General features: G+C 52.2%; 2 protein-coding genes and 1 long non-coding RNA gene across 4 annotated transcripts in view; 1 reads left to right on the forward strand and 2 right to left on the reverse strand.

Annotated features, from left to right (window-relative positions):
* Positions 1–3,544, reverse strand: part of tmprss7 (transmembrane serine protease 7) — a 31,403-nt gene extending 27,859 nt beyond the window's left edge. The window contains exons 1-4 of the mRNA XM_060044575.1: positions 2,830–3,544; positions 1,276–1,501; positions 413–543; positions 152–219 (exon numbers count right to left, since the gene is read on the reverse strand). Coding sequence (XP_059900558.1) covers positions 152–219; positions 413–543; positions 1,276–1,501; positions 2,830–2,910 — 506 coding nt within the window. The 5' untranslated portion in view covers positions 2,911–3,544. The remainder of the gene's footprint in view (positions 1–151; positions 220–412; positions 544–1,275; positions 1,502–2,829) is intronic.
* Positions 3,545–3,674: 130 nt separating this feature from the next.
* spata13 (spermatogenesis associated 13) lies at positions 3,675–24,508 on the reverse strand. 2 transcript variants are annotated; one of them, XM_060044558.1, is made up of 13 exons: positions 23,998–24,508; positions 16,027–17,580; positions 13,580–14,008; positions 12,372–12,519; positions 11,486–11,610; positions 11,113–11,292; positions 10,398–10,571; positions 9,070–9,249; positions 8,005–8,237; positions 6,281–6,410; positions 5,506–5,884; positions 4,472–4,546; positions 3,675–4,363 (listed from the first exon to the last, which is right to left on the reverse strand). In XM_060044558.1, the coding sequence occupies exons 1-13, from the start codon at positions 24,004–24,006 to the stop codon at positions 4,170–4,172; spliced, it is 3,810 nt and encodes a 1,269-aa protein (XP_059900541.1). In that variant the 5' UTR covers positions 24,007–24,508; the 3' UTR covers positions 3,675–4,169. The 2 variants fall into 2 exon arrangements, with proteins under 2 accessions (XP_059900541.1, XP_059900542.1); XM_060044559.1 differs by lacking the exons at positions 16,027–17,580; positions 23,998–24,508 and adding an exon at positions 14,482–15,017.
* Positions 9,586–9,949, forward strand: LOC132452154 (uncharacterized). Its single transcript, XR_009524249.1, has 3 exons — positions 9,586–9,645; positions 9,694–9,768; positions 9,817–9,949. It is a non-coding gene; the product is annotated as an uncharacterized LOC132452154 (long non-coding RNA).
* Positions 24,509–24,617: the final 109 nt, after the last annotated feature.

Consider the following 24,617-nt stretch of genomic DNA (forward strand, 5'->3'; position numbering starts at 1 on the left):
AAAGATTTGACCATGGTTTCCAGACACTGTCGATAGGGTTCAAATAATTCATATGAATGGAATGGTAATCAGGATAAATTATGTTTGAATAAATAGCAATAGGATAGAAAGTCCATCTTTCAGTACTTATTTCAGCCGTATTTCAGTGTACCTGAGGTCTGAAATGACAGCTTGCTTGTAAAGTTTCGCCGCTGATGACCCTTTGTACACGTTGCTCAGCTGCAATACATCAGCAAAAATAAAAAGATCAATTACACACACGCACACACACACACACACACACACACACACACACACACACAAACACACACACATACACAGATGTACTGTACAATATATTAATTAGAGTACGGTACATTTATGAGCATTCAAAACCAACTGGTTGTAGGTTTATTGTCACTGCAGTGCATACCACTAGCTCTATCTTCTTGGCCAAGGACAGGAACTCAGTGGAGTCTGCGTGGCGATACTCGGGGATGAACTCCTCATTGGCCACGCGGATCATCCCCGCAAAGTACACTCCGTTGTTGCTCTCCCTGCGGACTGTGGAGGAGTCGGAGAGGGCAAAGGTTAAGAAGTCAACTGAATAATATATCCACCAGCCTGCGGTGTGTTGACCAGTGATGTACGGAGGGACGGACATCAATGGCGGTTCAAAGATAAACTCCTGATGAAGCATCACATATCGTGATCCCATCTCTGAACTAACAACGCTGCATGAGAGATGGGAGAGATTTCCTACTTATTTTTATACGATTATTCATCACGTATTTTATCCAAAGCGATGTTTGTATTTCTTCTCCGTGCATCATTAATCAGGAGCTGTTAAGGATCAAAAGTGTCTGGTAGACGGCTGGGATTCAAACGCAGAACCTTTTGGCTAGTAGTCCAACACCGGATCCACCACTAATGAAACTAATCAGGAGGCCATGATAACGACGTGGGGCGGCATGTTGCCAGGGAGGGCTCCTCCTAGCTGGTTGTCGAGGTGACATCGAGCAAGACACCTCCCCCTACTGCTGCACACCGCCGGCAGTGTGTGGATGTGTGTGTGAATGGGTGAATTAGGCAGTATCGTAAAGCGCTTTGAGTGGCCACTGGTTAGAAAAGCGCTGTACACATGCAGTCCATTTACCAGAACAGAGACTCGTTCTAAATCTAAAAAAATATTTAAATGATTCCTTGTTATTGACTAAGTCTTGGTTCTTGGCTCCACACTGTCCCTGTAGGATGGCCTCACTAACAGAGCGCCTGGCCCCTCAGGGGAACACCTACATGTGAAGACCCAGAGCAGCGCCCAGACGGTCACCACCACGGCGAACACCACGGCCGTCACCACCACCACCACCAGGTAGGGGTATGTCCACAGCCCCGACCACAGCTCCTCGAACCTCTTCTTCCGGCTCCTCCTCTTGCGGCAGTGCCGGGTGTGGTGGTACTTCCTGCGTACCTTCTGCAGCGCGTGGTCGACCGTGGCCACCTCCACCGACACGTCCGCGACCTGCAGGGGACGGGGGCGTGTCCTCGCCACGGGACAAACAGACACATTTCAATGTTGTCACCGCCTGACTTCCATCCACCGTGACCTTTGTGAGATGGCCTTTAGATCAGATTGGGACGGGGTTACTGGTGCTGAAGTGAGTGGCTGATTGAATGACCTCCTCTTAAGTACCTAACCCCACCCCCCAAAACATGCATGCCAATGGTCCTTGCTATGGAATGGAGCACTTAGCAACACACACACACACACACACACACACACACACACACACACACACACACACACACACACACACACACACACACACACACACACACACACACACACACACACACACACACACAAACAGCTTGTGCACTATAGGGTATATTTCTCCAACAGGAGCTCCGCTATTGTCTATTGTACTGTTATCAATCGAGCTCATCTATGCTGGCTGCTGGTGTCCATTTCAGTACAGTAGACAGTATGGAAATTAGCCGAGAGGGTCCTTTGTGTGTGTGTGTGTGTGTGTGTGTGTGTGTGTGTGTGTGTGTGTGTGTGTGTGTGTGTGAGGGGGGGGGGGGGTCACACGGATAGAGTGAAGTGGATTAAAAAAGGAAAGCGTTGTTCACTCCAGGTCCTCATATCAAAGGACCTGCAAGGCGGCTTCAGCTAAAATTCTGCTTGTGTGCATGTGGGTTGTGAAATATTGCTGATTAAAAAGTTGAATACTATATAGGTTTGTGTGTGTGTGTGTGTGTGTGTGTGTGTGTGTGTGTGTGTGTGTGTGTGTGTGTGTGTGTGTCTGGTGTGTGTGTGTGTGTGTGTGTGTGTGTGTGTGTGTGTGTGTGTGTGTGTGTGTCTCAGGGGGTTTGTCAATGTCTGTGTGCTTTGTAAATGCGGGCATGTGTGTGTGACCGTGTGTGTGTGTGTATGTGTAAGCCCGGAACCCATCAGATGTAGGAGCACAAACACTCATTAAGTTACCAGGTACGCATACATTATTGATCAGTGTCATCCCATACCGCGCACTTAATACACCACCTATGAGATAACGGCTATGGATGGGCGGATTATAAAGACAAGCTACTTACTTTTTGCTAAATAGGAACCAAAATGCTTTATAAGGGCTACAATGCTTTATAAGTGCTACATAGTCTACTATTCGTGTTACAAAATAATACCCTCAATGTCTAGCCTATGGATGCATATGGAGCATAGGCCTATAGGGAGGTAAAGCGGGTGCTGAAGTCGAACCCGAGTGGAAAAACATTCTACTTGCTCGCAAATGTGACTTGGCCTACTGGATTCATACATTTGAATTGATGAATAAATCCTCTTTCACTTACGCTGGCGTTGTCGAGGTGAGACGGTGGAGGCACGTCTTCATCACCGCCCCCCGTGTCTTTGTCCATGCGCTCTGTGCCCATGACACGGAGACATCCTCGATTGGCTTTAACAGAGAATAGATCGGTGTTTCAACGGGTAGAGCTTCATTCTGTTCTCCACGGACCCACAACCAAAACGAATCCACCGAGCCGAGTTTAAAGGAAAGTGGGCACGGAGATCAGCCGTCTGGTGCAGGACGCGCAGCTGTGCCTGTGCGCGCACGGGTGCGTGAAACAAGAGACCTGTGAGTTGTGGCCACCTCGGTGCCGGCCGCATTAGGCAGGCCTACTACAGTTTCCCTCAAAGGATCTGGTTTGGTTGCTTCTTTATTCACGTTTGTGTGAAGTGGTTTGTTAGGCCTATGGTGTCGATCATTTGACAGCTAATCTTACAGTCTGTGGAAAGGAAACCAACAACAATTGTGAAATACATTGACTATAAATGTAATTAAAAGGATGGGCTAGTTTGATTGTATTTAATTTTACAATGTGTCCCAATCGATTCACAAATAAGGGAGTTAAAGCACACATTCAATATTTGTGAATCCCAAAAATTCCACTGCTGCAGAAAACTTATTTAATATAACGGAAGGCTTAACCTATTAGAGGAGTCAGAAAGGAAGCAAAATCAGAATTGTTTTGTGTTCTAGAGGCATTATTCCCTTATCCTTTTCAAATTAAAGTAAAGAAACGAATGAACCACGGACTAAGTGGTTCATTCGTTTTTTTCCATCAAGTGGAAATTATCAGTAACATTTAAATCATTAAGAAAATAACCCTGAAACGACACCTTTATCACTAGTGAATACTTTTGTACACAGTTTATTTACAGTGTTAACAGGCTGGGCTGGGCCCGGTTCAGCTCTCAGGCTGCCCGGGCTGTGTCCAGTGCTGACGAACACAACCGAACCAGGTCACATCCATACTTCTGAAATCAAGGAAAAGTAGTTTGACTTTTAAAAAGCGGACTATACATTGTTTGTCATAATTAACGTTTAAATACACGAGCATTAACGCACAACAGGGCAGAGGAATCTCTTGAACAGCGACAACTAGGACCACAGACGACAGACAAACCCAGCAGACAGAGGGAACAGGGAAGGCAATCAGTGATGTTCAGGCACTGGTACAACAGAGTTGTTAAGGCCAGCGAGGCACGAGCTAAATAAAATACTAACACATTCACAGGGAGCTTTTAAAAAGATCATCAACATAAAGTGGTCTTCGTGACTGGTGGACGGTTTAGGGGAGGGGCCTCCCAGACGAGGATGAGGAGGCAGAGATGAGGAAGGGCGGGGGGATCACTTCTTGAAGAGGGTACTCCGTGTGATGGAGTGCCACAGGTGGGCGGGCTTGCGCTTGGGGGGTTCGGCCAATGAGAACACGGGTTGCTGGGGCACGCTGGTCGGTACGGTAACGTGACGCTGGTGGAGCGGGTGGAGGTTCTGCTGGTGGCTTTGGTGGTGGGGCGGGACTGAACCGGAGTAGCCAATAGCTGGAGAGGAAGCGTTGAGAACAAGGAAGTGGGTTAAGATGAGGTTGACTGTGAAGTGCAGATGTTATGGGGAGACCGTCCAATGGCAAGACGTTTGTCGACTCTTACCTTTGATCTTCCCTTGTTTGAGTTTCCTGGCATTAAATATAGCGAGTTGTCTCTGTTCCTCACTGATCTCCATACCTGCCACGAGAAAAAGAGGCTAGATTATTATAATTATTATAAAAATTCACTAAGAGGCCGTCCGTATTTTATTTTATTCATTTGTTTATCTGTCAGGGACAATGCAAATAACATTGTAACAGGTTACAATACATGAAACAGACGTGTTGCAGATAGGATTTCTAGCCAAGCCTAATTTGCGTGCCCTGTCCCTGGTTAGGCTTTTCTACTTAAAATGGTCATTCCATATCATCATTACCAAAAACACATTAATTAAAGTGAGCACATAGTAAGCAGTGACATTCTTCACATGATTATGCAATAACTACATCACAGGTGTAGTCTTTATCAGTGTATGTATGTATATTATTTATATATATTATATATTTTTGTCTATGTGTTTCTGTTCCTCTGTCTGTGTATATTTACATTTACATTTACACAAATGTAAATGTAAATGTAAATGTATATGTCCATGTGCATGTGTGCATGCACCGGTGACTGACCAGTGATCAATGAGGGCAGGTTGATCACTGATCACTTGTCCTCCTGGTCCCCCTAAACACTGAGCCCCCCCCCCTCCTGGTCCCCCTAAACCTGTCCTTTATGATGTCACACTGAGACCCCCCCCCCTCCTGGTCCCCCTAAACACTGAGACCCCCCCCCTCCTGGTCCCCCTAAACCTGTCCTTTATGATGTCACACTGAGACCCCCCCCCCCTCCTGGTCCCCCTAAACACTGTCCTTTATGATGTCACACTGAGACCCCCCCCCCCCCTCCTGGTCCCCCTAAACCTGTCCTTTATGATGTCACACTGAGACCCCCCCTCCTGGTCCCCCTAAACACTGTCCTTTATGATGTCACACTGAGACCCCCCCCTCCTGGTCCCCCTAAACACTGTCCTTTATGATGTCACACTGAGACCCCCCCCTCCTGGTCCCCCTAAACACTGTCCTTTATGATGTCACACTGAGACCCACCCATCTCCTGGTCCTCCTGCACACGGTGCCTCTCGCGGGCGAAGGCGTCCAGCCAGCGCTGCTTGTCCTGGGGCTTGCGGCAGCACAGGATGCACAGGCCCTCCAGGGTGGAGGCGTTGCGCAGGCGCAGGGCGTTCCTCAGGGTGAGGCCCAGGCCGGGGTCGCGGCCGTCGGCCAGCTCCTGGACCTCCGTCTGGTCCATGTCCAGGCGGCCGCGGTAGTGCAGCAGGTCGCGCCGCAGCACGTCCTTCTTGCAGTACACCAGCTGGTGGTCAAACAGGAAGAAGAAGCGCTGCTGGCTCTTCGCCCCCTGCAGGGCCACGCGGGTCAGCTCCCCCGAGTGGATCAGCTCCGAGCTGCGCTCCAGCACGTCGGCCCCCTGCACACGCATCAGATAAATACGTCTGGTCGGACACTGCCGCTTGGGAGGTCACAAATGGCCTGCATGGTAAATTGACCCGCATTTATACAGCAATTTTCTAACCAGTGGCCACTCTGAGCGCTTTACAATACTGCGCAACATTCACCCATTCATGCACACATTCACACACTGACAGCGGTGTCAGCCACGCAAGGCGACAGCCGGCTCGTCAGGAGCAGTCAGGGGGAGGCGTCTCGCTCAGGGACACCTCGACACTAAGCTAAGAGGAGCTGGGGATAGAACTAGCAACCTTCTGGTCACCAGTCAACCCGCTCTACCTCCTGAGGCCCATGCCGCCCCTGTATGTCTGAAGAACACACGGTGGTCCAACAGGGGGCTCTCCATAGCCCTCACCTCCCAGTGCAGGATGGAGACCTGCCACTGGGCCATGGTGTCGATGCTCTCCAGCCTCCGCTTCCTCTCGTTGATCAGACTGGCCACGTTCTTCATGGCGCCATACGCACTGCTCACCCCGCCGTAGTCACTGGGAGAGAGAGGAACATTAGAGGGAGGGAGGGAGGGAGTGAGTGAGAGTCAGAGTGAGAGAGTGAGGGAGTCAGAGTGAGGGAGAGAGTCAGAGTGAGTGAGTGAGTGAGAGAGTCAGAGTGAGTGAGTGAGTGAGAGAGTCAGAGTGAGTGAGTGAGTGAGAGAGAGAGTCAGAGTGAGTGAGTGAGTGAGAGAGTCAGAGTGAGTGAGTGAGAGAGTCAGAGTGTGAGTCAGAGTGAGAGAGTCAGAGTGAGTGAGTGAGTGTGTGTGTGTAAAGGGTTCGGGGTTAACCCCTGCCTGCTCCTTCATAGATCTTATACTAGTAGTCTAATGCCACTTTTCCTCGACTCGACACGACTCAACACGGTAGCAGCACGGGTCGTTTTCCACCGCAAATAGTACCTCCTGGACGTGGGCGGGGTCGGCTGCGCGAAAGGGCCGTGACGTATTTTTGTACGCAACGCAAACAACACCTACGCAACCCACACATGGGGTGTGTTCGAAACCACCTACTTGCTTCCTACTCTTACTAACTATGACGTCAAATTGAGTAAGCAGAACGTAGTAAGCGAGTTTTAGGTAAGCGAGTAGTATCCGAATGTCTTCTACTTCCGGAAAGATTTTGTGTAAGCATCGCTAGCTTACTAGACGTACTCAACTGCCCCAGAATGCACTGCGTCTATTCAAAAGAACAGTGGAAGCAATGGCGCTAAACGGGGAGCCGCAGCAGCAGAGCCCACAGCCATACCGATGTAATTGTTTAATAATTGTTTTTAACATGTCACCGCAAATCCTTAGGTTGAAGATGTACTGTGACGTTAAATGTGACGTTTATATATTTATTTATAATATTTATTAACGGCGCCCGGCCGGTAGGTTATTGACACGTCATTTGATTCACGTCATCTGAGGTGGTTAAGTAAGAACGGTCTTCCGAACGTCGATTACTCAAAATGGATTACTCAATCATTATTTAAGGATTCGAGTAGTAAGCCAAGTATTTAGTAGGTAGTAAGTAGTAATTAGTAAGTCATTTCGAACACACCCAGAACCCACATAACAACAATGGAGGACATCGATAACATTACTATTATTAGCTGGCATGTTGAAGAAGTTGAAGAAGTGGAATATGTTGGCTGCGGCGCTGCTATGGCTGTTACCAGCATGGTTGCCATGTCGCTCTCGTGACTTCGTCACACTCTCTGGCCAATCAGTGGCCGGCCGTCTGCCGACGTCACCTTTTAGCATCGGCTCAGCTCGCTTGGAACCTAGAGCGAGGCGGTACTAAAAAAAGCAGCCACTTCAGGTACCAGATACCATGTTTTTGCGTTGGAAACGCCAAAAATGCGAGCTGAGTCGAGTCGAGTCGAGTCGAGCTGGTACCATGCAGTGGAAAAGCGGCATAACTAAAGTGCAGGCTGTCCAAGGCAGCTGCTTTTTAAGCAGTTTAATGTTCCTGTCCTGTCTGGTTGAACATCATCATCTATGAACGTCTGGTTGGATTCTGAACACAGAGACTTGACTATAAGGACTGACCAGCTCCTCCCAGTAGAGTCTGGAAGGGGACGGGGAGGTTGGGCTGGGGGGCTCACCTGTGGTCCGCGGGGGTGTATTTGAGCAGCTCGCCCAGCTGCAGCGGGTACTTGCAGATCTTCTGGACGGGCGTGAGCAGGAAGCCAGCGATGGAGATGTTGATCATCTGCTGCAGCAGCCGGCAGGCCTCGAAGAAGTGCTTGTAGCGGCCCAGCTTCATGAGGCGGTGGAGCTCGGCGCTGGCCGTCGGGTGGGTGTTACAGTACTCAGAGTAGATGGAGAAGCCCTCCTCCTAGGACACACACACACACACACACACACACACACACACACACACACACACACACACACACACACACACACACACACACACACACACACACACACACACGAAGAAGAGATTAGCTCACATTTAACACAAAGCCTTGAAACAATCGGTCCCCTTAGCTTTGATCAAAGAGTCAAATTACTAAATGTTTTGCAAATTTCGGAATGCATCCAAACCCAAACCCCCTCCAACGATGAGGCCACACTGGACTACTGACATTCACAACAGCTAGTGAGGGGTGGAGGGGACAGAGGTGTGTGTGAGACACTACAGATGTGTTTGCACGGAGGCCCCCCTGCCATCAGTATGACGCGTCCCCCGGTGATGATGGATCCTTCACCTCCTGCAATCCAACCCAGGTTTCGACTCCCGATGATAAGGACAGTGTGGCATGTTAACTAAACCCAGCTGGCAGGACACCGTGATGCCCCACAGCCTGGCTGGTGGCGCCGCCTTTATTTAGCTTCTAATATGGACCCAATCTGCACTCCTAACCCTCCCCTGAACGAGGAATCCCTGCCTCCTCACTCCTAACCCTCCTCCCTCCTAACCCTCTTCCCTCCTCCCTCCTAACCCTCCTCTCCCTCCTAACCCTCCTCTCCCTCCTAACCCTCCTCTCCCTCCTAACCCTCCCCCCTCCTAACCCTCCCCTGAAGGAGGGATCCTGCCTCTGCGTCCCGTCTCAGCGGTCTGTGGGGGGCCTCGGGTGAGGGGCTGCCCTGGGGCCTGTGGAGCCCTGGAGACTGTGAGTGTAATGAGGTGAAGGAGGTGGACCCGGCGGGTCTGGGGAGGGCACCTGGGACAGGAAGCAGGAGCCAATCTCACTGAGGTGCGGCTGCTCCTTGTTGTACTTGCTCTCCAGCTCGCGCAGGAACTGCCTCTGGAAGCGGTAGATGTCCTCGATGTTGCTGAAGATGGTCAGCAGCTGGGGCTCCGTGAACATGGTGGGGTGCTTACGGCACTGCCGGATGTACCCCTGGAACACAGAGTCTGTTATTCACTGCCTGGTGTACCCCTGGAACACAGAGTCTGTTATTCACTGCCTGGTGTACCCCTGGAACACAGAGTCTGTTATTCACTGCCTGGTGTACCCCTGGAACACAGAGTCTGCTATTCACTGCCTGGTGTACCCCTGGAACACAGAGTCTGTTATTCACTGCCTGGTGTACCCCTGGAACACAGAGTCTGTTATTCACTGCCTGGTGTACCCCTGGAACACAGAGTCTGTTATTCACTGCCTGGTGTACCCCTGGAACACAGAGTCTGTTATTCACTGCCTGGTGTACCTCTGTGAGTCTGTAGTTCAACAAGGTCCTTCCACCATGTTGTTTAGCCATTAAGTTCCACTTTGATGGTCTAACTCCATATGAAGGTATGGCTGAGGGCCCTCTGCCTACAGGTGCTCTAACTCCATATGAAGGTATGGGTGAGGGCCCTCTGCCTACAGGTGCTCTAACTCCATATGAAGGTATGGGTGAGGGCCCTCTGCCTACAGGTGCTCTAACTCCATATGAAGGTATGTGTGAAGGCCCTCTGCCCACAGGTGCTGCTGACATTGGGTTTGAGTCCCTGCCACCTACATCACCCGCGTCTCCCCAGGCCAGGTGAGTCGGCAGACGCTCTTGGTCTCTTTGGGAGCGGGAGACAACTTGTGTGAACAGAGGGGGAGATATGAGCCCCCTCACAGAGAGAGAGCCTGCTGCTACAGCTGAGCCACGTCTCAAGATAAACCCTGCGGCCAACAGGGGGCGCCCCACTGCAGAAAACCTCCATCCACAAAACAGAACGAGAGTGGTGGCAGAGGTGCTCAAGTAGTTTTGCTGGCTCATTAGCAAATTCTTGGTTTTGAATTTGAACGGAATACATCAATATGTTTAATTAAATCAAACAATAGAGCAAACAGAGTCGAAAAAGGGAAAAAAATATTAAAAAGCTATACAAATTATATGAAAGTAAGGAAAGAGAACAATAAAACCAAACATCTGCCCCGGCCCAGGCCCCGCCCCCTCCCAGGCCTCCAGGCCCCGCCCCCTCCCTGGCCTCCAGGTCCCGCCCCCGCCCTTGTACGGGCGGCCCGGTGCAGGCGGCCACTAGCAGCGCCTCCCGTGCGGAGGCGGGTCCTACCTCACAGATGTCCCGGAGGTGCTTGATGTACATGCGCTCCGTGTTCATAATCTCCTGGACCACGTTGGTCCTCATCTGGTCCAGGTGCTGCTGGCTATGGGGGTCTCGGAGCTGGGCCAGACCCTCCTGGTTCGCTACGCTCTCAGAGCTAAAGTCCTCCTGGTTCACACGCACCTGCGGACCACACACACACACACCACACACCACACACCACACACACACACACGTTGATTATCCATTGATTGAAAAAGTTTGTGGTGTCTGTTGAATCCTCTCCTCGCACTGTAGTTGAGATTAAGTGCACATGATGATGATTCAATTGAAAAAATACGTTAAAAAAGTATCCATTTTCTTTAATTAATTGACCTTTTAATGGTATCCCATTAGGGGAACACAAAACATGGGGTCAAACAGCATTAAGTCGGCATTACTATGGAAACAACAAGTCCATGTGCAGTGGAAGGATCCGTCGTTGGTCGGCAGGGTGTGCTGCTACCAGCAATCACACAGCAGACGTCCATCTGCCAATCAACAGGCCTCACCATGGCTACCACAGCCTGCCCAATTAACAACCAGCTGTCAATCAACCCAAGCAGCAGCCACCGCTCCAGAGAAACCCCCAGTCTTGAACAGAGCCGTCGGCCTGGAGAGCCAAGGGGGTCCGGGGGTCTGGACCAGAGGCGGTACGGGGGCTCCAGGGTCGGCCCACACTCACCCTGACGAAGGTGGAGGGGAACCAGGCCTCCTGCTCCGCCCTGCGGCCCCACCACCAGTCCTCATGGGAGGCGTCCAGCACGCGGATCACGTTCCCTGCCTCGAAGGCCAGCTCCTGCTCCCCCATGGTGACGTGGTCCCACAGAGCCTCGGCATAGACCGCATGGCCCGAGCTGATCCACTGCACACACACACAAACACACACACACACACACACACTATAAGGTCACACGCTAGTGGAGGTCTGCTCTGACATGCAGGATCACAGCAGGACGTCTGGGAGGGGGCGGCCGTTATGATTTATTTTGAAAAAACACAAAGTGCCCACGCGCACGCGTGTTGGTTGTAATGAGGGGGAGGGGCTGGGGAGTCACCTGGTTGAGGAGGGAGAGATCCACCCCCGGCTGCAGGTAGGGCGTGACCTCCATCAGCTCGTCAAAGCTGCCCTCCTCCTCACTGATGCTGCCGTCCAGCAACGCAGGGCCCTCGGACACGCCGCCTGACACCATGTAAACCCCACACACACACACACACACACACACACACACACACACACACACACACACACACACACACACACACACACACACACACACACACACACACACACACACACACACACACACACACACACACACACACACACACACACACACACTTCTTTAAGAGATATTGCCTCTAGGACAGATCAGACTACTAAGCACACTGTACTTTAATCTAAGCAGTCACGCAGTGAGCCCAGAATACAGGTTCACAGAGCTATTTAAAAACAGTTTCACACCCTGCCCACAATTCAATTGTCAATGATTGAACCAAATCATTTTTGCCTAAAAGGACAGTTTCCTGTGTTCTCATCAAGCAGAAGATTGCATAAGGGGATGCTTCTCCCTTGTGAGCTGTTTACCCCATGCACAAAGGTTAACATTAGATAACACTGGGAACAGGTAGCGTGGCTAGACAATACAAAAACAAAAACAACATATGGATTTTTCCATCACAACACCCACACTTTAAAATAACAAACATAAAGACATGCCCTACAGGACAAACAAGCAATACACATTCCCCACATGCAAGACTGAGAAGAGCTTCATGTCTAAGTCAGGACAGGCACATGCCTGGTCCCAGGTCTGAAGCATAGCCATGTTGTCCTTAGACACGCATGTTAGCATTCCTGCATCTCCCACACACGGCTGGGAACCTCTCTGAGCTCCCCGGGCACCCCCCCACCCCCCCCCCCCTGCCTCGCCAGGGTCTCACCGCTCAGGACCCTGTGCAGCCGGCGCCGGCCCAGGCGGTCCAGGCCAATGGGCGTGCTCTGGGAGAAGGCAGAGGACGGCCGGAGGCGGGCCGACGCAGCCCGGTAGGGGGGCACGTCGTGGGACGGGAGGGGCGGGCGAGGCAGGGGCTACAGGAGGGAAGAGAGAAAGAGAGAGAGGTCAGAAGTACGGCCATCATCACCTAACATTAAATAGCAACCCCATAACAAAATGGACTCTTGGATAAGTAAAAAAAATTATGATTAATTTCTCAAACTTTTTAAATAATCGTTTGAATCTACCAGGGCCTGGATTTATTTTTCTAAATCCCCCCTAGAAGCTAGACGTAGTCTGAAACGTGCCTTTAGACTGGTTCGTGACGTGACGGTTACCTGTATAAGGAACCTGAGGGCAACGCTGAACGCTGACGTCACTGTTAGCGTAAACTGAAGTCCATTAGGGCTCCAGGTGAATGGCCAGTGCTCTAAAAGTGTCTGATGAAGCAGTCCACTAATAACACATCTTCTTACATTTCACACACTAATACGATGACTTTTTTGAACAAATTAAACTCAAATGATAGCTCTTAGATTACATAGTTAGGCTATAGATCTAGCCTACAGCACGCTAATACAGCCTACATCATGAATTTGGCTTTTATAGGCTATTAACCATGGGTAAGAGGAAATTATAATAATAATCATCATTATAATATGTTGGATTTAATGAGGGATCAATGGCTATAACCAGAAACATTGTTTAGTGAACGCTCTGCAACGGTAAAACCAAGTCTCTAAAAGGAGCTGCTTTGATTCCCGCCGAGTACTGAAGACATCTAAAGCCCTGCACGACATGACCCACGTTAAAGCGGGGCGCTACCCGGACGGCTGGAGGGCTGAGTCAGCTCTACGTCTCTACGGCACTGAGTGGGCTTTGAGGACATCAGCGTAGACTAAACACACCTCAAGCGGGCAGGGATTACGCAGAGTCGCGCTGGTGGCAATGATTCTCTCCGTCGGTACTCGTAGTCCGCTTCAGCTGCTAAAGCGAAGGGTTCCGCATTTGTTCTATAGACTGAAACGCCTCATTCACACGTCACGCATTATAATAGATAGACTTGCGGGGATCGGTTCAATTCTGCGATCAACGCGGGTTGATCATGTGACTGGGTGCTGCTAGCGGGTTGACAGAGCGGGTGCCGGTTCTTACGGACGGAAGGCCGGCGTCCCTCTGGTCCGGCGAGCACCGCCCCTCCCCCGTGCCGATCACCGACACGGGCCTCTGCTTCAGGGGGACGCCCTCGGCGCCGCCCTCGGACCAACAGCCCCCGGCGCCGTCCGTGCTGTGGTGCCGCTGCGGGCGCTCTCGGGACCAGTCGCTAGGAGACAGCTCGGCGCCCTCCTCCGGGACCGGGTAGCGCCGGGACACCAGCTGGCCGTAGTCCGAGATGGGCCGGGGCCGCGGGCGGGCCGCCCTGCGCCGGGGGGGCGCCGGGTCGTCGGCCTGCGACGTGAGCGAGGTCGGCGAGGAGGAGCAGTCGGCCGGGGAGGAGGGCTGGCTGCCGCCGCCGCCGCCGGCCGTCGGCGACGCCTCTTCCTGCCGCAGGAGCAGCTCTCGCACCTGGTCCACCGACGGAGCCTGGAGGTCAGACGAGCGCAGCGGGTCAGGGGCAGCGGTGGGACAGCGATACCGTTGATCCCGCTGCCCTCCTCCCCACCGGAAGGCAGTGCAGACCACAAAGACCATCTGTCCATCAGCAACCCAGCCCCAATAGTCATTCAGCGGGCCTCTGCTCAAAAAGGGATCTGGTTGCCATTGGTGACCAGGTGAGAATTTCTAAACAGCCAATAATGCAAAGGTATTTTAGAAGCCACCTGGTCACCTACATAATGATAATGAGCATGTGAAAGTTCTCCGGTTCACACGGCTTCTCACCGGTCAGCATAATCAAGCCCTTAGCCTTATCAAGTTCAAACAAGAACAGGGAGAAACACACTAAATATGTCTCAATTAAACCTTATCGTGTCGCCACGTATTCACGCCTCGTGTGCACGACGACCAAATATTGGGCAACAGGTCCCCCGGGGGCGTTCAGTCGGCCCCGGTCTCACCTCCTGGTTCTCCGGGTCCGAGTCCGGCCTCCGGCAGATACATTGGAAAGGCATGCAGTGGACCAGCACCATAGTGGAACGAAACCACACACACACACACACACACACACACACACACACACACACACACACACACACACACACACACACACACACACACACACACACACACACACACACACACACACACACACACACACACACACACACACACACACACACACACACACACACAGCCGGTGTCCACGGGAGCAAAGCCAGAGACCCTGCCAGACCCCCCTGTAAAGCCCCACTCCCCCGCAGTCTTCCCTCCCTGGTTTGCGTTTCTCCTAATATCCACACCCGTCCATCTTCGAGGGCGGACCCCAGCCCGCCGTGGATCCGGCCGTCAGAACACGAGCATTGAGCTCTGCTGGCACTCTGCTGCTGGGCCGGTCTACCTAGCGGTTAGGCTCCAGGGACCACGGGGCCCGTTGGCAGCCTGCTGGACTTTGATCTGGTCGGGCAGCCAAGCGGAGCGAGAGAGGGCCAGCTCCAGGGAAGGTGAGGGAGTCATGCGGGGGAGGGGAAGCGGGAGCGCGGGGGGCGGGGGGGGGGGGGGGGGGGCTGTGGACGGGGGCGAGCAGTGCTCACTGATAGGAGTGCTAGCCAGCCAGACGTGGCTCTGGAGGGGACGGCTTTTACGCAACGGCTGCTAATCATAAACAAAGCCTAATGATTAACCCTGCTCCTTCAGCACGGCCCTTCACGCACCGCCGGGCCGCACTGCTGGACGCCATGTGACCAGGCGCTGGAGCACCAGGCGCTGGAGCAGCAGCGGGACACCCGGGGAGGCCGGCCCAGTCAGCGGTCAGCCCCCTACTGCATCACACGCTGAGCTGGCCAATGGGCTATCCAGGAATAATAAACTGCAATCAATCAATAGCTGCAGTGCATTGACCGACAATATCGAGGGGAACGAGCAGAACCTTGACCCAGAACCTTTCCACCCAGAGAACATAAAGTGGCCCGTGCCTGGCACTGGGAGTGCAGCGACCCCACTCCTTATGTCACACCTTGGACCGGAGCCATATTCATAAAGGATTCCATGAGGTCAGAGCGAACGGGCGTGGTGCGTTCCATTCTCAAGGCCTAGGGTCAATGCCATTAGGTACAATGATCCTCACCTGGGACAGAGTGATAGGGGAAGGCCTGTCGTCTTTACTTTATCTTCCAGCCGAGTGTGTTCTATGTAGTTGCACTCAAAACGTCTCTCCTCTGGCCTATGTCCACTGATGAAAGGCCCAGCAGGTTATCTGAGATCAGGCCTGTTGACTCTGGCTCTACTACCTCATTCTCCACAAACAAGCACGCCACGTTCAACCCGGCCACACACATCGTTGTGTGTTGACCTGTGAGGAGCCGTTGTGATCTGTTAAGCGACGCATCGTTATGAGAACGATCGCTGGATCTGGAGTCACTTAACGGAGAGCACAGAGGTAAACTCCGGGGGGGGCACCTCTTTACGGAGGTTGTCCTCATAAACACACAACACTATCCTCTTACCTGGGGTGCCTCCCGCTCTCCCGGGCTGTCCGGGGGGTCCCGGTGGGGGGGGTCCCGGTGGGGGGGCTCCCGGTGGGGGGGCTGAGGGGAGTCCCATGGAGGGCCGGGTGTAGGCCGAGGGCCGGAGGCCTCCGAGGGAGACTCAGACTCTGGGGGGACGCAGGGTGAGCCCCAGAGCTCGGGGGGCCCTGCAGGGGACGCCGGGCCCGTGCCGCCCTGGCGGTGGACGGGTCCGGCCGACTCGGAGCGCGGCCGGGGGTGGACCTCCAGGCTGTGCTCCAGGGGGACGGCCGCCGCTACCCTCCCGCCCCGGGGTCCCGCGGACTGGGCCCGGGCCGGCGAGGGTCTACGCTGCCGCTCTGCCGCCGGGAGACAGGGGGTGCGGCGGGAATAGTCGTCGTGGATACGGCTGCGGGGGGTGGAGGGCGGGGGGGCGGCGGGCGAGGGGCTGGCGCTGGGCCGGTGGCGGGCCGTGAGGTCCGTCACGCTGCCCACCAGCCTCAGCACGTGGTCCTTGGTCCTGAGCGGGCTCAGCCAGCGCTGGGCGCTGCGGCCTCGGACGCCCACCGAGGAGACGCTGCCCGTCCTCTGGAGGGCGGGGGTCCCCGAGGGAGGCTCCCCTAGGGGGTCCGGCGGGGCGGGTGCAGAGGCGGGCCCCGGGCCGGGGGCCGGGCCCCTCCGCCGGAAGAGGTTGAGGTTCTCTGCGCTCCTGCTCAGGCGGCTCAGCACCTTGGCGTCGGCGCTCCCCTCCGAGGGCTCCGCACCGAGACGGACGTCCGACTCGGAGCCCTGGGAGGCGGTGTGTGCGTCCCCGTGGGGGCGCCCGGTGCCGCCCCCCCCAGCTCCGTTCTGCCCCGTGTCCAGTATGGAGATGCGACCGGCGCCGTAGGCCCTACGAATGCTCCTGGAGAAGCGCGTGTTCCTCAGGGGGCCGTCGCTGTCGCCCACCTCTTCATCTGCATCCTCCTCCTCCTCGCCGTACTGACCCATCAGAGACCACCGCTGGTCAGCGGGGAACCCGTTGGACTCGCCACTCTTCAACCGACCGTCCGCGTGGCCCGGTCCCCGGCCGCTCACAGTAGACCCGTTGGCGTCGGGGCTGCTTGAGGAACACTCTCCGTCCTGATTGGCTGTGCCCCTGCTCTGGATGCCCTGGAGCACAGAGGAACGCAGCTTCTTAAAGGAATGTATGACCCCCAGTCCGGGCAGATGGGTCCAGGCCTGACCCCCAACAGAGACACCTCCGGGGCCCGGAGCAGGGGGGGGGCCGTCCCCGGCCTGACCCGGCCCGGTCCCGGGACACTTCCTGGGGTTGGATAACAGCCTCATGATCCTGGTCGGGTAGGGCTTCCCGTCCGTCTGGCCGATGACGGGAGCGGGCCGGGAGGAGGACGAGGAGTTGATGCCGTTCAAGCGGCTCTCAGAGAGGGGTACCAGGGTCACGGGCTGAACCTGGGCCGGGCCAGACAGCAGGGCCGCGATGGGGGGCTTCTCCGCGGAGGGGGGCGGGGGAGAGGAGACGCAGTCTTCACTTGTGGACAGCTGCTGATCCGCCTGCCGAAAACACAGAAAACACATTTAGTTAGAAACCAGAGTCAGGGGGGACATGTGTCCTGCTCAGTGAGGCAGACTGATCCACCCTGGTAAGAGGCCCCATGAAGGGTTTGATCCAGAGTCTTTACCCCGGGGAGTTGCTTTTAACCAACGGTACACTACACAACATCCACGCATAAAGGGAGAAAAAAAAACTTCAGGTGACCCGAGATGAAACAGGTTCCTATTCACATAAATCAACAAAATATAAAAAACACACACACAGTGTATGAATGTGAGATATATATATATATATATATATATATATATATATATATATATATATATATATATATATATATATATATATATATAACACAGTGAACTTTAATACATTCATCAGGTCAATGTGTATGCATGTGTAATTATTATCGTCAGTGTGTTCAGGTCAAAGTGCCATGCCATGTGTACTGTGTACAAGAGAGCAGGAGAGAGAGATAGAGAGACACTGAAGAGAGAGTGTGGGAGCCCAGGGAGGGCTCTACCTTCTGCTGGGCGAACACTGTGCGCATTGCTCCTCTGTGCTGCCTTGTTAACCCAAGGAGGCTTGAGGCCCACGGTGGGGGGGGTGGTGTGAGCTCGCTCTTTCCCCCCCTCCCTATGGTTGTGTGTCTGTGTGTGTGAGTCTTTGATGGGGGGGGGGCTTTGTGAGCATGACTAAGCAATGAGGATTGCTAAGCCATTGTGAATGATGCACTAAATAGTCTTGGTTTCCCCCTAGTCTACGTCTAGTGGTGGTGTAGGGCGTTTGTGTGGTCCTCTTACGTGTCCCTGAACTCCAACCTTCCGGGGGGAGGCTGGGAGGCTGGGGGAGGGTGGAGGGGGAGACTCTGGCCTTTCTGTTCTCCTCAGAAGGGTTTCGAACATTGGGACCAAACGCTCATTGTCTCTAACCTCCACTCATTTTCCGGGGCTGCAGCCAGAACACCAAGCTCTTCCTACCTTCACATTCCAGTAGGGGTCCTAGAGAATGGACGCGACATACCTTCACTAATAACAAGGCCAGAACACCGCTAATGTGTCCGTTATTGACAACATTAACAAGGATTACCCTAAGGCCTTTACCCGGCCTCTAAAATAAGACTGACGCTTCCTTCAGTATTGGGAAGACGGTAAAACTAAACTCCATTTGCAACCACAGTATGTTTTCTTAAAGGCAATCAGTAAGGTCACGCCTCGACCCATCCAGGTCATACTGATAAAGCCATCCTCCCACACGCTGTCCTAGCCCTCACTTAGGGCTATCAATGTGTGTGGCGGGGCAGGTATGTGGTGGTGGGGGTCCTATTGATAATAGAGAGGAGGGGGTCTTGTCTGTCACAGGGCTTCGTCAGGCGAGCTCCCTGCGGAGAGCTCGGCCATTCTAACAGCGCCCTCCGTCTCGGCTGATGTAAACAGCGAGCCGCTGCTGCCCAGCACGGCCGCCGACTGGCCGCTCCCGCCCTGCACAATGTGCTGCTTTCAGGCAACGAGCTCAATCGGGCTCTTGTCTCGTCTGCTACACCTCGGAACAACAGCAGCTCTTTCAACGTCGAGGAGCAGAGAACACAGAGTGTCGCCACACATCTATCTATTCCACAAATAATTTGTCCTAAAGGGCATTAGGGCCATGAACTCAGCCACTTGATGCAATCAAAAGCTGTCCTTTCTTAAAAGGTATGCCTTTGAACTAGCTTCGACCATTACAATCTCCTCTCAACAACTAAGCTAAGTATTTTCCTGGCTGCCATCCATGGCAAATCAATCAGGTGTAAAGAACGTCCCTCTGCCTTCAGTACATTGTTCATCTCCTTCCTGTTGTCAAAGCAAGCGACTGGCGCAGACTGGCTGCATGTTCCTGCTTCCCCTGTAGACTCCCCGGTACGTGGGAGCCGTGTTCTGGCCCCTCCGGGTCCTCACTTAATTAAGAGCTCAGGGAGGAACCAAATCACCAGCACTCCCCCACAGCCCTACCCACACCGCTCCCCGCCTCCCCCTCCCAGGGAGGCCAGCTGGGGCCAGCCACGGATCACACTCCCAGCACTCAGGCTCCACACGCTTGCAAAGACACACAAACAGACAACGTACGTTAGGTGGACCCTGTGCCATGCACACATCTCACACATGCACTATCAGCAAGGACATTCTTTCCCACAGTACGAGACATACGTGCCCATCCCCTCAGGCAACAACAGGAGGGGGGCCTGGGGGGCCGGTGGTCCAGTGGGACTTGTGTTCGGCTAGTAAGGTTGTGGACTGGTGTCAGTAAGGTCAGGAATGCTGTAAGTAAGGTGACTGGTGTTAGTAAGGGGACTGGTGTTATTAAGGCTGGGGACTGGTGTTATTAAGGGGACTGGTGTTATTAAGGCTGGGGACTGGTGTTATTAAGGGGACTGGTGTTATTAAGGGGACTGGTGTTATTAAGGGGACTGGTGTTATTAAGGGGACTGGTGTTATTAAGGGGACTGGTGTTATTAAGGGGACTGGTGTTATTAAGAGGACTGGTGTTATTAAGGGGACTGGTGTTATTAAGGGGACTGGTGTTATTAAGGGGACTGGTGTTAGTTAGGGGACTGGTGTTAGTAAGGGGACTGGTGTTAGTAAGGGGACTGGTGTTATTAAGGGGACTGGTGTTAGTAAGGGGACTGGTGTTATTAAGGGGACTGGTGTTAGTTAGGGGACTGGTGTTAGTTAGGGGACTGGTGTTAGTAAGGGGACTGGTGTTAGTAAGGGGACTGGTGTTAGTAAGGGGACTGGTGTTAGTAAGGGGACTGGTGTTAGTAAGGGGACTGGTGTTATTAAGGGGACTGGTGTTAGTAAGGGGACTGGTGTTAGTAAGGGGACTGGTGTTAGTAAGGGGACTGGTGTTAGTTAGGGGACTGGTGTTAGTAAGGGGACTGGTGTTAGTTAGGGGACTGGTGTTAGTTAGGGGACTGGTGTTAGTTAGGGGACTGGTGTTAGTAAGGGGACTGGTGTTAGTAAGGGGACTGGTGTTAGTAAGGGGACTGGTGTTAGTAAGGGGACTGGTGTTAGTTAGGGGACTGGTGTTATTAAGGGGACTGGTGTTAGTAAGGGGACTGGTGTTATTAAGGGGACTGGTGTTATTAAGGCTGGGGACTGGTGTTAGTAAGGGGACTGGTGTTATTAAGGGGACTGGTGTTAGTAAGGCTGGGGACTAGTGTTATTAAGGGGACTGGTGTTATTAAGAGGACTGGTGTTATTAAGGGGACTGGTGTTAGTTAGGGGACTGGTGTTAGTAAGGGGACTGGTGTTAGTTAGGGGACTGGTGTTAGTAAGGGGACTGGTGTTAGTAAGGGGACTGGTGTTATTAAGGGGACTGGTGTTATTAAGGGGACTGGTGTTAGTAAGGGGACTGGTGTTAGTAAGGGGACTGGTGTTGGTAAGGGGACTGGTGTTAGTAAGGGGACTGGTGTTAGTAAGGGGACTGGTGTTAGTAAGGGGACTGGTGTTGGTAAGGGGACTGGTGTTAGTAAGGGGACTGGTGTTAGTAAGGGGACTGGTGTTAGTAAGGCTGGAGAATGGTGTTAGTAAGGCCGGGTCTTGTGTAAAAAAGTCATGAGTGCTGCATCCGAGGTTCCCATCCCCACTGTCGCCACAGAGGTATGTCCAGAGACTCCAGACCCATAAGGCTAGGCTTGAGATAATGAGGGCCAAGACCAAAGAATAAAACCACTAAGAAGACCAGACAGACACGGTATCAACGGAAGGTAAGCTTCAGTCATTCTCTAGCCTAAGAGAAAACCCTGAACTCATAACATTACTGTTAGGAACTCTTGTTTTTCCAAATGATCACAGCATGACAAATCTATTCATGGAGTGGTTAAAATGGTCACCACAAAGATAAAGATGTCTCAGATATCAAGAATAGGCCAGATGGTTCAACAATTTATAGAATTCATTTTCTATAACTGAAACACATTGAAGTTATAAAAGTTGTACCTTAACAAATTCTGAGCACAATTACTGTAACCCATGTTTGGGTCCAGAGAGAGGAGTGTGTGTGTGTGTGTGTGTGTGTGTGTGTGTGTGTGTGTGTGTGTGTGTGTGTGTGTGTGTGTGTGTGTGTGTGTGTGTGTGTGTGTGTGTGTGTGTGTGTGTGTGTGTGTGTGTGTGTGTGTGTCCTCCCAGTGCTAATCTGATTAGGAGAGCTTAACCCGTCTGTGTTCATGGCTGGTTACATCTGTAGGTTATTGCCTGGCCAGCCAGCCAGCCAGCCAGCCAGCCAGCCAGCCAGCCAGCCAGCCAGACAGACAGCCAGACAGCCAGACAGCCCTTACACTGACTATGTGCTTCACGATGCTAGGAGTCTGTCTCAAGACCACGGCAATGCATTAATTCAAAATGAATGTTCATGGTCTGACTGGTATTGCATGGTCATGAAATATGAAATAGATATCAGGTAATCTTCATACCCAGTTTTATAGTCAAATGAAATAATCATGATCGGAAGATATTAACAAATTGAGGTCTGAATCATCAGGGACAACTCACCATACTCTGATACGAGTCTCACTTAGTCTGTTTAGAATTAATATCCTGATCATCTATGTTATGAAAAACACCTCATGATAATAACTTGTTCCTATCGCCCGGGCCTACTCCAGACGTTGAAATCTGACAGGCAATACTCGATGGCTACTTACAGTTTAGACAATACAAGGTGTGTCTACAGAGAAATTCCATCATGTGAACATATAAACAAGGCACTGTTTACAGGCGCTATCTGAAGCAGTGATGCCATTCACTCTTTCGGAGACAGCATGTGGCACAGCCACGGCCGCCGTGTGCCTGGTAGTGTTCACAACGGCCAGGGTTCAAATGTGCGTTATGCCTTCTCCTCGTGATCGCACCGGCTTGACGCTGGATGCACCTCCAAAACAGAACGCTAAGTAATCATTTGAATAGAAGGAAAGAAGACAGTGGTCATCATTACCTGTGCGTCTGTGATTGTGCTTAACACCGAAAATGAATCGCAGCTGCTCACAAAACATGTAACATCCTTACGTGCAGACTCCCCCATGCTATGGCTGACCATCTCCCTGAACCCAGGGAGTGGGAACTCCATGTGGCATTAAAAAAGAAACACCAGTTCAAGCAATGGTTTATTTAGTGGTGCAGTGTAAAAGAGACACCATTCTGCTTCCCAAAAGTCAGCCTTGCCTCTCCCACTTCCTCTTTACATCTAAAAGATCCAACGAAAGACAAAATGGAGAAGGACCTTGACCCCATTTTCCACCCTGCCACTCCTCCTTCTCCTCCTCCTCCTCCTCCTCCTCCTCCTCCTCCTCCTCCTCCTCCTCCTCCTCCTCCTCACATATATCGTGGGAAGTCTGGACACGGGCTAAGCCAGGGAATTTCGGCAGGGCTATGCAGTAAGCCACATGCTCACCTGATCTCCTGTGGATTGTCATAGAGACAGTTAAGCAGAAATTCAACACTACACAGTGTGCATAGCATTAGCTGGGCTAGGCACACAACAGCACCGACTGGGTGTCAGCAGTCAACAATCTAACCTGACAACCAAAGAGCAGGAACCATTTACAGGAAAGAACTTTGAAGCAGTAATACAAATACCAAAAACAGTCCTTTTCGAATGGTTGAAGAGTATTACTCAAGAGGAAAAATACAACCATTTTCTCATTTGGAAAATAAGTTTAAGTGCACACAAAGTGAAACATTGTGGATTTGATTGAGGATTCAATTTAAGAAGTGTATGCTTGCTGGCCTGTGAATGTGGCTTCATTTCAGGGTTTGGTATAGGTAGGAGGATCATGGTGTGCCGCTTTCGATTAGCTAGCCAGGAACTTGTGGGAAACCAAACGGCACACTTATTTCTGCATTAATTAACTAACCACCGCCATTAAACACAGAGTCTTGTCACCCCCTGCTCTGCCAGCTCCCTTGTGCAGGGCTGGCATCTCTCACATCACTATAGCAACCAGCACTATAAGGCACCACAACAGGCATCGCTATAGCAAGCAGCACTTTAAGGCACTATAACAGGCCTCTCTCACATCACTATAACAACCGGCACTGTAAGGTACTACAACAGCCATCTTTCACATCACTATAACAACCAGCACTGTTAAGCACTACAACAGCCATCTCTCACATCACCATAACAACCAGCACTGTATGGCACTGCAAAAGGCATCTCTCACATCACCATAGCAACCAGCACTGTAAGGCACTACAAAAGGACAACCCTCTCAGCCCGCTTCAAAAAACCCAAGGCAGGAACCACTGCGGTGCTTCTCGTAAAACACTTGACTCACCAACAATAAAGAACTAACAACTATCTCATCGCGATCAATTGTTATTGATTCATCCAATAAATGCATTGGTTATTACTAGGGAATTAACTAAACGTTTCCTTACCATCCTCATACTGTGAGCTCCTTCACATCCAGGGGACAGCTGTTAGGGGAACTCTTCGGGGAACTCTTCGGGGAACTCTTCTCCTCCTGAGGTCCATCTCCACTTGGGTCAGGATGTCTCGGTCCTTACGGGTACAACTTGAACCACTTGAACATCTCGGAATTCAACCGGTCGTTGTTAGCTGCCAGAACGCCGACTCAACTCCGCATCATCTTCCAGCAGACAAACGGCTGGCTCAACTTTAACCACCGAGTTAGCCTCTTCAGCTAGCCACCATCAGATCAATGGGAAGATGTTCGGCCCAGTTCAACCCACCGATTGCATCGTCGCTGTTCGTCGCTTCTTCGACGAACTTTATCTCCCCTTATGTAATGAACCCTAAAGATAAACTGAGTAAAAAAGGTCTCCCGAAGCCGTTCAAAAACAGAAAGAGCGCTGATGTTGAGACACAAACAGCCCTTCTTGGCAGACGAGAGGAACATCGATGCACTTGTTGAGATGATTGGAGGGGCGGGGCTATGGAGTGGCCAGGGCGGGGCAATGGAGTGGTGGGTGGGGCTACGGAGTGGCATTGAGAGCACTGGCTGACCGGAGCATGACCATTATAAGAATATCCAATG

This window comes from Gadus macrocephalus, chromosome 23 (assembly GCF_031168955.1).
Source record: "Gadus macrocephalus chromosome 23, ASM3116895v1".
Classification (NCBI taxonomy): domain Eukaryota; kingdom Metazoa; phylum Chordata; class Actinopteri; order Gadiformes; family Gadidae; genus Gadus; species Gadus macrocephalus.